At 44.3% G+C, this 15,978-nt stretch overlaps 1 protein-coding gene across 16 annotated transcripts in view; it reads right to left on the reverse strand.

The window, feature by feature from the left end:
- Positions 1-15,978, reverse strand: part of myo9aa (myosin IXAa) — a 202,530-nt gene that overhangs the window by 114,585 nt on the left and 71,967 nt on the right. For all 16 annotated transcript variants that reach the window (XM_045708257.1, XM_045708250.1, XM_045708251.1 and 13 more), the window contains 2 exons: positions 1,016-1,110; positions 457-519 (listed from right to left, as the gene is read on the reverse strand). In XM_045708257.1, the coding sequence (XP_045564213.1) occupies positions 457-519; positions 1,016-1,110 (158 nt within the window). The remainder of the gene's footprint in view (positions 1-456; positions 520-1,015; positions 1,111-15,978) is intronic.

The raw sequence follows: 15,978 nt of genomic DNA on the forward strand, positions 1-15,978 counted from the left end.
CATGTGGCGCAATCATTCCCACATGATCCCTTTTATATAGAATGGAGTTGTTATTCACACTGAGTTGAAGTTCTCGCAGCAAAGACAACCTCAGTGGAAGGATCTGGCCTAGTTTGTGAGAGCTACTCAATTCTGGATTCTAGCTTATCAAATTGTCTCTATATAGACAGGGCGAATTCAGAGACCTTCACTTTTCTACACTGTGGTGAAAATAAATGATTCTCCAACTAGTCATTCATTGTGTATTTGTTTACCCAGTGTGGTTTACTGTGTAAGTGTTCCAACACCACAACATGTACTCAGTCTACAACACGATTATGGAAATGATCAATGTCTGATTCTATGTGAATACAACGTTATGTCCTTAGTGTTCTGCACTAATATGATACTACAGTCCAATAGTGTATGATGATGATTGTGTGTGTGGCAGTAGGATGATTCAGTGTGAATGCTTACCGTTCATTGTGCTCCTGGTAGACCAGTCTTGATTTCTCCAGAAGGTACTTCTCCACATAGGCTCTGGAACAAACAGCACAGACCTGGCGTCAGTCACAACATGGGGGGAATATCGGGACCAACTTGATCAGATATCGGCATTGGACAATGCACTCTGAGCTGCCACCAAATTCACTATGGAGGCCAAGTAGAACTGTAACAAGGATGAGTATAGATGTAGAACTGAGGGACTATAGACTGGTAGGACTATAGATGTGTTAGCAGGGGACATAGAATAGACAGGGGACACAGAATAAGACAGGGGATGGGGACACCTAGTCAGTTGAGCAACTGAATGCATTCAACCGAAATTTGTCTTCCACATTTACGCTGATTAAGGCAGCCCCCGAACCTCTCTGAATCAGAGAGGGCTGCCTTAATCAGCGTCCACGGTGCCTGAATATAGATTCATATAGATGAGGAGCCAGGGGACATAGCCAGTCAACTAGGATGTAGGAGCTGTAGGTCAAACAAGGTAAACAATGACTTGAAATGTAATATCTGAATGGGTCTTTCTCACCCTCGGACAGTGCCACTCTCCTGGTAATTCACTTGGATGAACTTGCCAAAGCGACTCGAGTTGTTGTTGTGGGCAGTTTTTGCATTCCCAAATGCCTGCAGAGGACAGAGAAGAGAGAGGGGATGAGAGCAAATCCATGCAGGCGACACAAGGTTATATGTCCATGTCGGAAAAGACTGGTAGGGGTGGGCATGTTTGTGGGTCAACCAATCTGGGATAACAACCACCATGAGCCAACCTCAAGACATTTCTTTGATCAAGTACACCTCAGAGCCATATTTCATTCAGTCTAATAACATGGAATAGATCTGTATTCATGCATTATACAGGAAATGGGGGGGTGTCCATTGGGTAATGCAATCCATGTGGACCTGCTGTAACATGTTTAGTGGTGTGCTTTAATAAGAGTCCAGTAATTCCCCTCTGGCTCTGTTTGTGTTGTACAGCTGCCTGGAGGGGAAGTCCTTATTCACCCTTTATAAACCCTGCAGTTATTTGTAGCCTCCGCCGCAAGTAAACAAATTCCTCCGTGAATCACTTTTTGAGCTGCACTTTGTGCATCTGGAATGGGGAGAAAACAACCGGGCCGCTCGGTCCACTCCCTTATCCTAGCATCGCGACCGCCGTTCACTTCAGCTCGGTGCCTGCTAACACGCGCGCTAGTAAAACGGGTGGTTAGCGTGCTAACGCAAGGCGGAGGCGCGCCAGGACGGGTTGAGCCACCGCAGCCTGATGGGCAGAGTGTCCGAGTAAATGGGCCGGAGACCGCGGGAGCACACCTCCCTGCTCTTATTCACATTTCACTGGAGGACGCGCCACTGGCGGCAGAACCCAGGACGCTTTGCTACTGGTAGGGCTGGGCCACACAAACACGTCCGGATCGCAGCCGGCATCAGTGACCTCACAGCTCTATTTGTGACTCGCCCGCCAGACAAACTGTCCACAGGCAGACACAGAGGAAAAGTTAACACACAATGTTCCCATATTGAGCATATTGAGGTGAAACTGCATTAGAGTGCCAAGTCAATACTATTGGAGTACTGGATAGGAGTTGATGATGTGGAAACCAGTCAGGGTGAGATGTTGAAAGGCTAGATGACAGGCTGTGAATGAGATATGCTCCAGGGAGCTTTAAGACAATCATCAAAGAGTTAACGTAGCAGGTTAGGAGAATTACGTTAGGAAAAGGGTTAGGGTTAGCTAAAGTGCAATTTCATTTTTAATTTAACTTGACAAAAGCTGTACCCCTTCTAGCCATGACCTAGCTAACCTGCCCCATCCAAAAAGTACAGGTCAGACGAGACAGCCAACCAGTATCCCTACTTCACTTCCTGCTCTATTGAGGAAGAAATGCATCTTGGAACCCACCCATGAATCTGACACATTATTCAAGGTGAAGGAAGCAAACTAGGGTCAAACAGCAGACCGTGGAACATTCCAGGTACTCTTCGATGCTCAAAATTCCACGTTATACATGAGACTGGAGTGGGAACCATTAAAAAGTCTGAATGATTTACTTGGGTGTACCGTGTGTACATCCACCTGGTCTGTGTAAAACCATCCCTAGTTAGAGCGGACACATTTATGGCAGACAACATATGTATTGTTCCGCAGGCTTGGCTAGCTCCATATCTGCCACAGTAAATCTTCCTCAGATAATATTGGGATGAGCAGGACCATGGCTAGCATCCAGCATGCAACAAGAGAGACTTGGTCCTGGTCCTTTAAGAAGCAGCTGGAGAAGTGATCAAAGGAGCGAACTTACAATTCCATTGGTTCACAGGTAGAAGTCTATGACAACTACAACAGGGGTGTGGTCAGAAACAAAAACAGCACTGCCAAACTGTATTATATCAGAGCAGAAATATGCGCTTCATAGCTTTTTTCGATAGGAAACATGAGGGACTGTTTAGCTTCAGTGGAGTGGAGCCAGAGTAGAGAGCATGCAGGAAGGGTGGGCTGGGATAGCTCCCGAGGTGCCCTTGTCTTGTGCTGCTGTGCTATAAAGGTTATTATAAACTGGCTGGTTCGAGCCCTGAATGCTGATTGGCTGACAGCCGTTGTATATCAGACCGTATACCACGGGTATGTCAAAACATTTATTTTTACTGCTCTAATTACGTTGGTAACCAGTTCATAATAGCAATAAGGCCAGATGGAGTGTGGTATATGGCGAATATACTACGGCTAAGGGCTGTATCCAGGCACTCCGCATTGCGTCGTGCATAAAAACAGCCCTTAGCCGTGGTATATTGGCCATATACCACACTCCCTCTGGCCTTATTGCTTAAGTGTCCTGCTACTGATAGGGACACGCGACCCCTGACTACAGCAACTGCTGTGTGATGTCATGGACTGCAACTGGGCATGGGATCAGAGAGTGAGTGGACAACAGAGACATAGCCCTGTTCTTGTTGTAATCCATCTCCAGATGCACAGATCTACTTTCCATAGAATACATTAGAAAAGCTGTGGTTATGAGTAACCTAGCACCGAGCTAACGTGACATTCATCAATACACTTTGGAGGCAGGGTTCATTAAAAAGGCAAGGGCACAGTAAAGAAGTCCTCCTAATTAAAAATAGAACTATCTACAAAGTAGAAGAGCACATGGACAGATTAGCCACACTGAGTCACATTGACTTCATGATGGATCCTCTTCCTTTTCAACAGCAGGGTAAATAATTACAGTTCCAGTCAGATCTTACACATGTGCAACATTCTGTAGGAATTCCATTAGTGCCTCCCATCTGTGGTGGATAATAAGAGCTTTCTATGTCGGGGACACTACAATGTGGGCACTGGGTCACGCAGCGATGAGCGGAGACACAGACCGTAATCATATAGGATGAGTTAATTAGTGACTCCTGAAGGAGAGAGAAGAACAGAGCCGTTGTGTATGTGTGAATTTTTAAAAGCGCCATTAGGGTCACATTGGGCCCTCAGAGAAGAGAACAAAAGAGAGGCTGAGTTGACAGACAGTGGAGCGACTGCTCTGATGGGTTGCAGCTATAAGCTCATGTTTCATGCTGGGTTGTATTGGGAGTCTCCTGGCCCCATGTGATGCTGATGAGTGAACACAGCAACAACATCCCCATACATGGACTATACATAGTTTATGTGCATTTTCAGGCCCAATACTGCTTCAAGTGATGTAGGCTCATACCCAACATATGGCTGTCTTGTATAGGACAGGTCACCAAGTGTTACAGTAAAAAGGCTACTTACTGTACTTCACTACATGTTGCTCACGTCCATTTCCTTCATGTCTCGTCTTTGGCTGAGTTTACACTAATTGGTCACTAATTGTTCTTTTGACCAATCACATCAGATCTTTTCGCATCAGATCTTTTTCAGAGCTGATCTGATTGGTCAAAATAGCAATTAGTGGAGAAAAGAAAATCTCAGAATTGGGCTGCCTATGTAAACACAGCCATTGAGTCTGTAGACATGCAAGATCTCACTTCTGCTCACTGACTCACACAGCTTCTCTGAACACATCCTATCATTATCCACAATGGTGTGTCTACGACTCACCTAATGCAATCTGAGGGTTCAACAACTTTCACAATAAGATCAAAAAGAGTCGATGACTAGACACAGCCTGTATCACAATTATGCCACAGGGTGTGTGTGTGTGTGTGTGTGTGTGTGTGTGTAGATCCAGTTTTATGCCACAGCGTGTGTGTGTGTGTGTGTGTGTGTGTGTGTGTGTGTGTGTGTGTGTGTGTGTGTGTGTGTGTGTGTAGATCCAGTTTTATGCCACAGCGTGTGTGGGCAGATACGTTTAAAAAATAACCGCTGACGAAGGCTGTCACCGAAACACGTCCATTCGCTCTGACCTCTGCTGCTAAAAAAAATACATTAAAACTCAAAAGAATATTCCAGTGAGTTCAGGTTCTTCCTTTTTTCAAATGTTTGCCTTTTGAACCTAGCACCCAAATACCTTTTTCTACTACAAAAACTTTTGTGAGTTGAGCACACCAATCACTCTTCGCAGATACTGTTTAACCCAGGCTAATTGCTAACCGTTTCCCCTGTAATCCCACACCTTCTTAGGTCATTCTGGCTAAAGTTGTTGTGGTTAACGTGGTTTGGTTAATCATGGGGTTAAATTGAGTCATGTTTCCCCCAGACTGTTTAAAGGGAGAGACAAGAATGCAATGGGTTTTAAAGGTAGCAGTTGCTCAAGGACAAGGTCCTAGAGCTCCATGCCAGATTTCCAGTGTGATTCCTTCATATAGTATTTTAAGGTGACAGACTGAGGGATTACAGGTCCTGCTTAAAAAACAGTGAACATTGACACCATTTCGTAACAAAAGAAACAAAATATGCTAATATCCATTATTATGCAATTACAAAGCAATTAGGCCAACTAACACACTACATAACATCATTTTAAACCAATGTTGTTAAGACTAGTTAGAGCATTACTTTACCAGGTGTTACTTCATTAAAAGTGAACATCATTTGGATCTTGAAATGGGGAATGTTAGCCATGCTGGAGGTGATCTGGTTGAGTTGGTTAACTAAATAAACCTGAGTGATTCAACTAAAGAGATGTATTGAAAAGCCACAACGTGATCCCAAAACCCCCTTGAAACAAAATACTATTGACCCCTTAACTAGAAAATAACGGTTGAAATCTCTCCAACGGAAATTCCCCACAATGAATCTTGCTCTGTGCTTCTTTGTGTTCAATCGGTTCAAACCCAGCAGGAGGAAAGGAGAAGAATTTAAGTTGTGGGCCTAAGGGAATTAGCAGCAACACTAACGCTAGCATGGACTGTGGTAATTTAAGAGAAACGCTGAAAGTCAAGCTGCATCCTCCGGGTGCAATGAAACATGTCCACCCAAAGCTACAAGTGTCACAGGATCTTACACTGGAACAAACTAACTCCTTATGAGGATCTCTCTGCACGCAAAATGACTCTGCGCTCAAATTAGTCATCTACTGACCCTGGCCAACGCAGGAAATTGTGACTTGACTTCGGCATGTTAATAATAGTATGCAGAGGCACCAGCGTTGACACGAGCGTTGGTCGAGTCCAAAGGTCCGTTTGAACAATCAAGCTCTTCAAACAGAGCACATAAAGATGCCATTGTTAGAGGTCTTCCACATGTGCAGTTCTATGAAGACTGCCGACCAACCACCCTCTCCCTACCCCCCACAACACCCTCTCCCCACCCCCCACAACACCCTCTCCCCACAACACCCTCTCCCTACCCCCTATAACCACCATGCCTTGGAACTTAAGTCAGACTTTACCCCTACCTACACTAACCTGTACCGCCACACATTGACTCAGTACCGGTACCCCCTGTATATAGCCTCCACATTGACTCGGTACCGGTACCCCTGTATATAGCCTATTTTATTGTGTTACTTTTTATATAATTTTTTTCTTTAGTTTGTTCAGTCAATATTTTCTTAACTCTATTTCTTGAACTGCATTAAGGTAAGTATTAAGTAAGTATTTAATGGTTAGATCTACACCTGTGTATTCGGCGCATTTGACAAATAACATTTGATTTGATAAATGAGGGATGCAAGATAAGGGGCAAACCCCATACTCTGTCCCATACTAAGTTCTTGCTTTGAAACCGACAAAAGATTTGAGAACCTTCAACCATGACTTTCTCCATTCAGTTTAAGTGGTGGTGTTTACCTTGGTATAATATCTTGGTAAGAATTCTAGAAGATCTGAGACACTGAATTGGTGTGCTGGACACTGGGTTTGAAACTGAAACCACTGAAGAGTTTGTCTGACAAACTCTCTCATAGTGAACCACAACAGGTAGACGCAACCTGATGACTCAACACAGATATGGGCAACATGCAGGGCGTGAAGCAGGGCGTGAAGCAGGGTGTGAAGCAGGGCGTGAGGCAGAATAAAATAAGTGCACGAGAGAGACAGATGGAGGGTGCAATACAAAAATAGAGACAGAAAGAGAGAGAGAACAAGTAAAACAGTTTTTATTGTCACATACACCAGATAGGTGCAGTGAAATGTGTTGCTTACAGGGTCAGTCATAATAGTACAGCGCCCCTTGAGCAAATTAGGGTTAAGTGCCTTGCTCAAGGGCACATCAGCAGATTTTTCACCTTGTCGGCTCGGGTATTAGAATAAGCGTACATTTTTCGGTTACTGGCCCAATGGGTCAGAGAGAGAAACTGAGACAGTAAAGAGAAAAAAAATTGAGAGGGAGCGAGAGAGTGAGAGAAAGATGGAGAAAGACTGACCTATTCCCCCTAATGCCAGTAGCTCATTATGAGTTAGTTGTGGGACATTATGAGTTAGTTGTGGGACATAATGAGTTAGTTGTGGGACATAATGAGTTAGTTGTGGGACATTATGAGTTAGTTGTGGGACATTATGAGTTAGTTGTGGGACATAATGGAAATGAGTGGGCGTAGTTGAGATGAAAGTCTCTCCTCATCACAACAATCAGCACGCTTGTTTGTCTCCTGGATGCACCATCTGAGACACACATCTGTGACACCTTTCATTTAACGTAAGCCCCTCTGAAAAGCCAAAAATGGCTGCCTAGTTAAGAGTCCCTTGCAACTTGAATACACGTAGAGAAAAAATACTTTTGTTCAGTTCATTTCAATCAGCCAGATTTGCCAGCAGGAAACAGATCAGATACTGTACAACTCTCTCCATAATGACAACACTACACCATCCTAACCAATCTCCACATTGCTGACAACACTACACCATCCCAACCAATCTCCACATTGCTGACAACACTACACCATCCTAACCAATCTCCACATTGCTGACAACACTACACCATCCTAACCAACCTCCACATTGCTGACAACACTACACCATCCTAACCAACCTCCACATTGCTGACAACACTACACCATTCTAACCAACTTCCACATCATTCAGGCGGCAATCAACAACCCTCTCAGCTAGCTAGTTAGCACTAGCCACATGAGGCTAGGCAGGCCAAGCAAACAACCATCTCAACTAGCTAGTTAGCACTAGCCACATGAGGCTAGGCATTCCAGAGGGTGACACAGCTTTTACCACCACCACTGCCAGAGTACCTAGCATTTCACACACACACAGTCACACATCCCTGCACCGCCCCACCGTTTGTGAGAAAAGTGAGAGTGGGGAGAGATGGGGATTACCTCACTGTCTAAAGCCTAAAAGGAAGCCACACGGATGAAGTATGTAATCTGGCCTTTATCGGTAAGTGATACTGATTGGGATCTGGAAGTGTCCATTTCCTGTTTCAGTGGAGTGGAAGATGGGGCAGTGGCAGCCCTACAATCTGTGTTGGTTTCCCTGGCCACACACTAGGAGAGGGACCTGACTGACTTTCTCCAGTGAGTCAGCAAAATGATTCACCCCTCCATCCCTTAACTGGAGTAGGGCAGAGTTGTGAGCTTCCTCTGACTGCCCATGTCAGGCATCTGATTCCTGTGAAATCTCACATTCTTTCTCTCTGACTGTCACACATGCACACGCAGACATGCACACGCAGACATGCACACGCAGACATGCACACGCAGACATGCACACGCAGACATGCACACACACCATTTCCTGCTTCTGTCAATATCGCTTCATGTGTAATGAGGCGTAGCACGGTGATGTAAACAGTCCATCCTGCTTATATAGTCACAGCAATACCACTGACTAAAGGATTAATCCAACTCCCCCTAATCTCCTGCTACAGTACTACAGGATTAATCTAACTCCCCCTAATCTCCTGCTACAGTACTACAGGATTAATCCAACTCCCCCTAATCCCCTGCTATAGTACTACAGGATTAATCCAACTCCCCCTAATCCCCTGCTATAGTACTACAGGATTAATCCAACTCCCCCTAATCCCCTGCTATTGTACTAAAGGATTAATCCAACTCCTCCTAATCTCCTGCTACTGTACTAAAGGATTAATCCAACTCCTCATAATCTCCTGCTACTGTACTAAATGATTAATCCAACTCCCCTAATCTAGTACCACTCACTAAGGATTAATCAAATCAAGTTTTATTGGTCACATACACATGGTTAGCAGATGTTAATGAGAGTGTAGCGAAATGCTTGTGCTTCAAGTTCCGACAGTGCAGTAATATCTAACAAGTAATCTAACAATTCCCCTACAACTACCTAATACACACACATCTAAAGGGGTGAATGAGAATACAGTGGGGGGAAAAAGTATTTGATCCCCTGCTGATTTTGTATGTTTGCCCACTGACAAAGAAATGATCAGTCTATAATTTTAATGGTAGGTTTATTTGAACAGTGAGCGACAGAATAACAACAAAAAAATCCAGAAAAACACGTCAAAAATGTTAGAAATTGATTTGCATTTTAATGAGGGAAATAAGTATTTGACCCCCTCTCAATCAGAAACATTTCTGGCTCCCAGGTGTCTTTTATACAGGTAACGAGCTGAGATTAGGAGCACACTCTTAAAGGGAGTGCTCCTAACCGCAGCTTGTTACCTGTATAAAAGACACCTGTCCACAGAAGCAATCAATCAATCAGATTCCAAACTCTCCACCATGGCCAAGACCAAAGAGCTCTCCAAGGATGTCAGGGACAAGATTGTAGACCTACATAAGGCTGGAATGGGCTACAAGACCATCGCCAATCAGCTTGGTGAGAAGGTGACAACATTTGGTGCGATTATTCGCAAATGGAAGAAACACAAAAGAACTGTCAATATCCCTCGGCCTGGGGCTCCATGCAAGATCTCACCTGGTGGAGTTGCAATGATCATGAGAACGGTGAGGAATCAGCCCAGAACTACACGGGAGGATCTTGTCAATGATCTCAAGGCAGCTGGGACCATAGTCACCAAGAAAACAATTGGTAACACACTACGCTGTGAAGGACTGAAATCCTGCAGCGCCCGCCAAGTCCCCCTGCTCAAAAATACATATACATGCCCGTCTGAAGTTTGCCAATGAACATCTGAATGATTCAGAGGACAACTGGTAAAAGTGTTGTGGTCAGATGAGACCAAAATGGAGCTCTTTGGCATCAACTCAACTCGCCATGTTTGGAGAAGGAGGAATTCTGCCTATGACCCCAAGAACACCATAACCACCGTCAAAACATGGTGGTGGAAACATTATGTTTTGGGGGTGTTTTTCTGCTAAGGGGACAGGACAACTTCACCGCATCAAAGGGACGATAGACGGGGCCATGTACCGTCAAATCTTGGGTGAGAACCTCCTTCCCTCAGCCAGGGCATTGAAAATGGGTCGTGGGTGGGTATTCCAGCATGACAATGACCCAAAACACACGGCCAAGGCAACAAAGGAGTGGCTCAAGAAGAAGCACATTAAGGTCCTGGAGTGGCCTAGCCAGTCTCCAGACCTTAATCCCATAGAAAATCTGTGGAGGGCGCTGAAGGTTCAAGTTGCCAAACGTCAGCCTCGAAACCTTAATGACTTGGAGAAAGAGGAGTGGGACAAAATCCCTCCTGAGATGTGTGCAAACCTGGTGGCCAACTACAAGAAACGTCTGACCACCAAGTACTAAGTCATGTTTTGCAGAGGGGTCAAATACTTATTTCCCTCATTAAAATGCAAATCATTTTATAACATTTTTAATGTGTTTTCTGGATTTTTTTGTTGTTATTCTGTCTCTCACTGTTCAAATAAACCTAGCATTAAAATTATAGACTGATCATTTCTTTGTAAGTGGGCAAACGTTCAAAAATCAGCAGGGGATCAAATACTTTTTCCCCCCACTGTATGGATGAGGCAGTGTAGTAAATAGTAAATAGGACCCAGCATTGCCATGTCATCTACAGCCACCCACATCACCTGCTGTATTATCCAGTAGTTAAATCATCTATTACCTAGCTGATATTATCCAGATAGAATGTTCTCATATAGCAATGGGCTACAAATAGCGCTAACTACCTAGTTCAGGGTACATGCTTGGATGCATGTTCTAAAGAGCAACGACAGAAAGATAGTTTTGAAAGGTCTTCATCACAAAAGACATCCATTTCATTTTGCATTATTGTAGCTTTCACTACCACCCGTGAGCTTGTTTAACTGAAATGGCTGAATTCCTTCGAAGCAGGTGGCGTAGTGGATGCGAGGACTCCTAAATTGAAGGTTAGCCGTCTTTGTTTTGAAGTTCCCCACTGGGGTAGAATTCCCTCGCGAGCGTGTTGATGATTAGTTATTTGAGAAGGAAACCAAGTCAAGACGATGGACCAGGTGGATTCAGTATATAGTAAGGCAGTTTATTATGAGACAAAGATATTTGGCTGAGCGTGCACGGGCTCGTTCGTTTAGCTCTTAGGGAACTAGCAGAAGAGAGAGCCCCGAAACATAGTGTACATCCAATTTATACAATGAAATAACAGTGTGTTGAGTCTAGTAGGTCCGCTCTCCTGACTGGTCGATGAGTGGAGGGACGGTCCACTCTCCAGGTGGTGTCGACTTCCCATTGGCCCTTGGCAGTGTCCTTTGTCCTCGGAGTCCAACACACCTAAGTGTGTGTGTGTGTGTGTGTATTTCTGGTAATTCGTGTCTGGGTGCTTTGCGATATTCATGGAATGTTGTTATTTACACCAGTGGTCAGTTCATGTGGCTAGGGCTTAAGTCAGCCATCTGTCTCTGGGTGTGGTCGTGATTGGTATCAGTTGGTCGCTCAATATGTCTCTGGAATTTTGTTGTGTGCTGTTGTGAAACATGTTGTGCAAATGCCCTCCTTATATATCATTAGGTAAATCGTTAGATTATCTTTATTACAAGCGCTCCTCATTGAAAGCAGGGGATGTTTTCTGTACCGACTGTACACAAACTCGGCACCAGATGCTTAGGTGTGTGTGTTTGTGTGTGTGTGTGTGTCTGTGTACAACAATGCTAAAATGTAGGGGTGCTGATGACTGGGCCTGGCTATGTGTGGCCACGGGCATGGAACGGGAGGCAATGTGTCAACACGTCTGGAAGCGTCCAATAAAGAGGTGGTGCGAGGACAAGAAAGGCTTTAAAACAGTGATGGGCGGGACCTCCTATAGCTGTCAATCACAGACCTGGGCTCTTTGATTTGCGGAGACACAGGAGAGTGATGATGATGATGCCTTCAGACGCTGGTCTTGGATCAGCTGTTATGTTTTCTCCATGATGGTAAGGTTAGGATTGAGGAGTTTAGCTGTTATGTTTTCTCCATGATGGTAAGGTTAGGATTGAGGAGTTTAGCTGTTATGTTTTCTCCATGATGGTAAGGTTAGGATTGAGGAGTTTAGCTGTTATGTTTTCTCCATGATGGTAAGGTTAGGATTGAGGAGTTTAGCTGTTATGTTTTCTCCATGATGGTAAGGTTAGGGTTGAGGAGTTTAGCTGTTATGTTTTCTCCATGATGGTAAGGTTAGGATTGAGGAGTTTAGCTGTTATGTTTTCTCCATGATGGTAAGGTTAGGGTTGAGGAGTTTAGCTGTTATGTTTTCTCCATGATGGTAAGGTTAGGATTGAGGAGTTTAGCTGTTATGTTTTCTCCATGATGGTAAGGTTAGGATTGAGGAGTTTAGCTGTTATGTTTTCTCCATGATGGTAAGGTTAGGATTGAGGAGTTTAGCTGTTATGTTTTCTCCATGATGGTAAGGTTAGGATTGAGGAGTTTAGCTGTTATGTTTTCTCCATGATGGTAAGGTTAGGATTGAGGAGTTTAGCTGTTATGTTTTCTCCATGATGGTAAGGTTAGGATTGAGGAGTTTAGCTGTTGTGTTTTCTCCATGATGGTAAGGTTAGGGTTGAGGAGTTTAGCTGTTATGTTTTCTCCATGATGGTAAGGTTAGGATTGAGGAGTTTAGCTGTTATGTTTTCTCCATGATGGTAAGGTTAGGATTGAGGAGTTTAGCTGTTATGTTTTCTCCATGATGGTAAGGTTAGGATTGAGGAGTTTAGCTGTTATGTTTTCTCCATGATGGTAAGGTTAGGATTGAGGAGTTTAGCTGTTATGTTTTCTCCATGATGGTAAGGTTAGGATTGAGGAGTTTAGCTGTTGTGTTTTCTCCATGATGGTAAGGTTAGGGTTGAGGAATTTAGCTGTTATGTTTTCTCCATGATGGTAAGGTTAGGATTGAGGAGTTTAGCTGTTATGTTTTCTCCATGATGGTAAGGTTAGGATTGAGGAGTTTAGCTGTTATGTTTTCTCCATGATGGTAAGGTTAGGCTTGAGGAGTTTAGCTGTTATGTTTTCTCCATGATGGTAAGGTTAGGATTGAGGAATTTAGCTGTTATGTTTTCTCCATGATGGTAAGGTTAGGATTGAGGAGTTTAGCTGTTGTGTTTTCTCCATGATGGTAAGGTTAGGATTGAGGAGTTTAGCTGTTATGTTTTCTCCATGATGGTAAGGTTAGGATTGAGGAGTTTAGCTGTTGTGTTTTCTCCATGATGGTAAGGTTAGGATTGAGGAATTTAGCTGTTATGTTTTCTCCATGATGGTAAGGTTAGGATTGAGGGACATCGCTTCCCTCTGACATTTTACGAAGGAAGCGGGGATAGGGTGGAGAACAGAGGATATGAGGAACGCCTTGAGATTTACCCCTATCAGTTCTCAATATACACGCATGCAGAACGGTACGTCTGCTAATACAAGGAGATAATAAATAACTGGACAACTAACTGTCACATTCTACTCTGCTTTGGTCTAAAGCAGGGACGGGCAACCTTTTGAAGGCCCCCACCCCCAGCAAAGTTGCCCATCTACACATGGGACCATTCTAGACCTAGCTGCTTATTTTGATATTAGGCAGCCATTACAGCTGTGAATTATTTTGAGTAAGATTCTACTCACTTTGTACAACTCTTAGAGCAGGGATGGGCAACTGGCGGCCCTCGGATCAATAAAATACACGTGTGAGTACGCAGACTCGCAAGCAACTGCAGCCCCTCATGATGAGTTCAGATTTTTTGTGGTCCCCACCCCCCATTAATGTTGCCCATCCCTCATCTAAAGTGACTCACATGGTCACTCCTGAGGCTCCCTTTCAGCCTCTAGGGAAAGGGAGATACCTAGTCAGTTGTACAACTGAATGCCTTCAACTGAAATGTGTCTCCCGCATTTAACCCAACCCCTCTGAATCAGAGAGGTGCGGGAGGGGCTGCCATAATCGGATTCTGTGTCGTCGGCGCCTAGGGCATGGCTGTCACACTGGTTTGATTTTCAACACTGCTAAGATGCCAGAGATGTGATGTCATTTCTCACAGCGCATACAGTGGGCTCCCTGTTTTTTAAAGTCATATCCTGGCCAAACATTCACCTCATTATCATTCCTGTTCCTCAACTACAGGTTCCTTGTTTTTTTCTCTCTAGATGAGGCATGTGATAAGAATCAAAAATATGCCATGTTTCTTCACCCGTTGAACTTTTGACCCTTTGTGTGTTTGGTTCTTTAAGTCTGAGAAATGAGAGGTATGCGTCCCCTCTACTAAAGGTTGACACATTCAAACGCAGTTCCACACGGAGCTTGAGATTAATTATCCCTCCTTGATCCAGAGTGCCATCTACGACAAACAGAAAACAAATGTGGAGCAAAGAAGCATGGTGGAACATGAATTCTGCCCCAAACAATGATGGAGGTCAGCTGAGAGCAGAAGTTCCTTCTTTGGATACAAACGTTCCCAGGACATTCCAAGATAAACAGTAGTGCAGTGTTCAGTGAAAGGAGAGAGAGAGAGGAGAGGAGAGGAGAGGAGAGGAGAGAGAGAGAGGAGAGAAGAGAGAAGAGAGAGAAACTTCAAATGGTTGAAGGGTTCTTGTTTTGAGCAACCTCTGAGGCATCTTGGAGCAGACAATCCCTGGTAGAAGTTGACCAAGTCACAGATCCAGGACCAGCTTTCCCTCCCTGAATCCTAACCCTAACTAACAAGGCCTAACTAACAAACTTCAAAACTGACATTAGAGCGGTGTATAAGGGCAACTTCACACGGTTGTTACACCAATACGGTACTCTAACATATCATTCTCACCACAGAATCTAGACATATTGTGTAGCTCGTATAAAATTGTAACACTCCAAAAAGTGTTTGTCCTATGTCCTATCTACTTTAAGAGAAGAGGCTGCAGAGTGATCCTCGAATGCACATGACAACCCAGCCCAACGTAGCCAGTTATCACAGGCACAAAGCAGTTAAGGAGATTAGCGCTAGCGCTATCCAGTCATGGTAAACGATGCTTTCTGCTAATGCCTCCATCTATTGACAGCGGTTTCACACAGAGCAGCAGGGTGATGACAAATTAGTTGTGTGCATGCGGGGGTAGTGGAAGCTACCTGGTGTTTAGCAGCTAGCCACGGCCAGCATAACGAGGTAGTGAAAGAAAGCTAACACCTCCCTAAGACCTCACTAACATGAAACTACACAAATAGCATGCAACCTTAGCTTAGCTTTTAGCCTAGCTTTTAGCCTAGCAGCTAAAAGCCAATTTATGCTTGATGCAAAAATGTGGAGCCTCCGGAGGCATGCAGAGGACAAATCAAGCTCCATACTGCAGCGCCGGGCGCCTCTCAATTGTTTTAACAATGTGGAGGGATCCATAGAGCATGATTGGTAGGTAGGGGCGGTACACCCTGTTTAAACACAAAGTCACTTCCTTGAAAACTTCCTCCACAATAGCTCTGCTCCACTAAGCGCAAGATTGCAGTAAATGCTGTATGGCCACTTCAGATGCCGGATTGACCATGCAGAGCCTTTAAGCCTCCATTGGTTTATTGTTAGGCTATAGCCTGAGGAGGGTGGGTTGCCATGGAAACCCTACTGTTCTAGGCCTATATGTTTATTATTTACCATGAAAATACCTTAAAAACACTGGTGTCAGAGTCACATGATGAGGCCATTCCTTCCATTCACCCACAGCCTTAGCTCTGGACTCTGAGTCATCCACCCAACCCACCCACCTATCCACAAAGGACCGTACTGTCCAGCCAACTGATCTTTCTCAGATAGCAGCTTTGCCAGC

Source organism: Salmo salar, chromosome ssa26 (genome assembly GCF_905237065.1).
Source record: "Salmo salar chromosome ssa26, Ssal_v3.1, whole genome shotgun sequence".
Classification (NCBI taxonomy): Eukaryota; Metazoa; Chordata; class Actinopteri; order Salmoniformes; family Salmonidae; genus Salmo; species Salmo salar.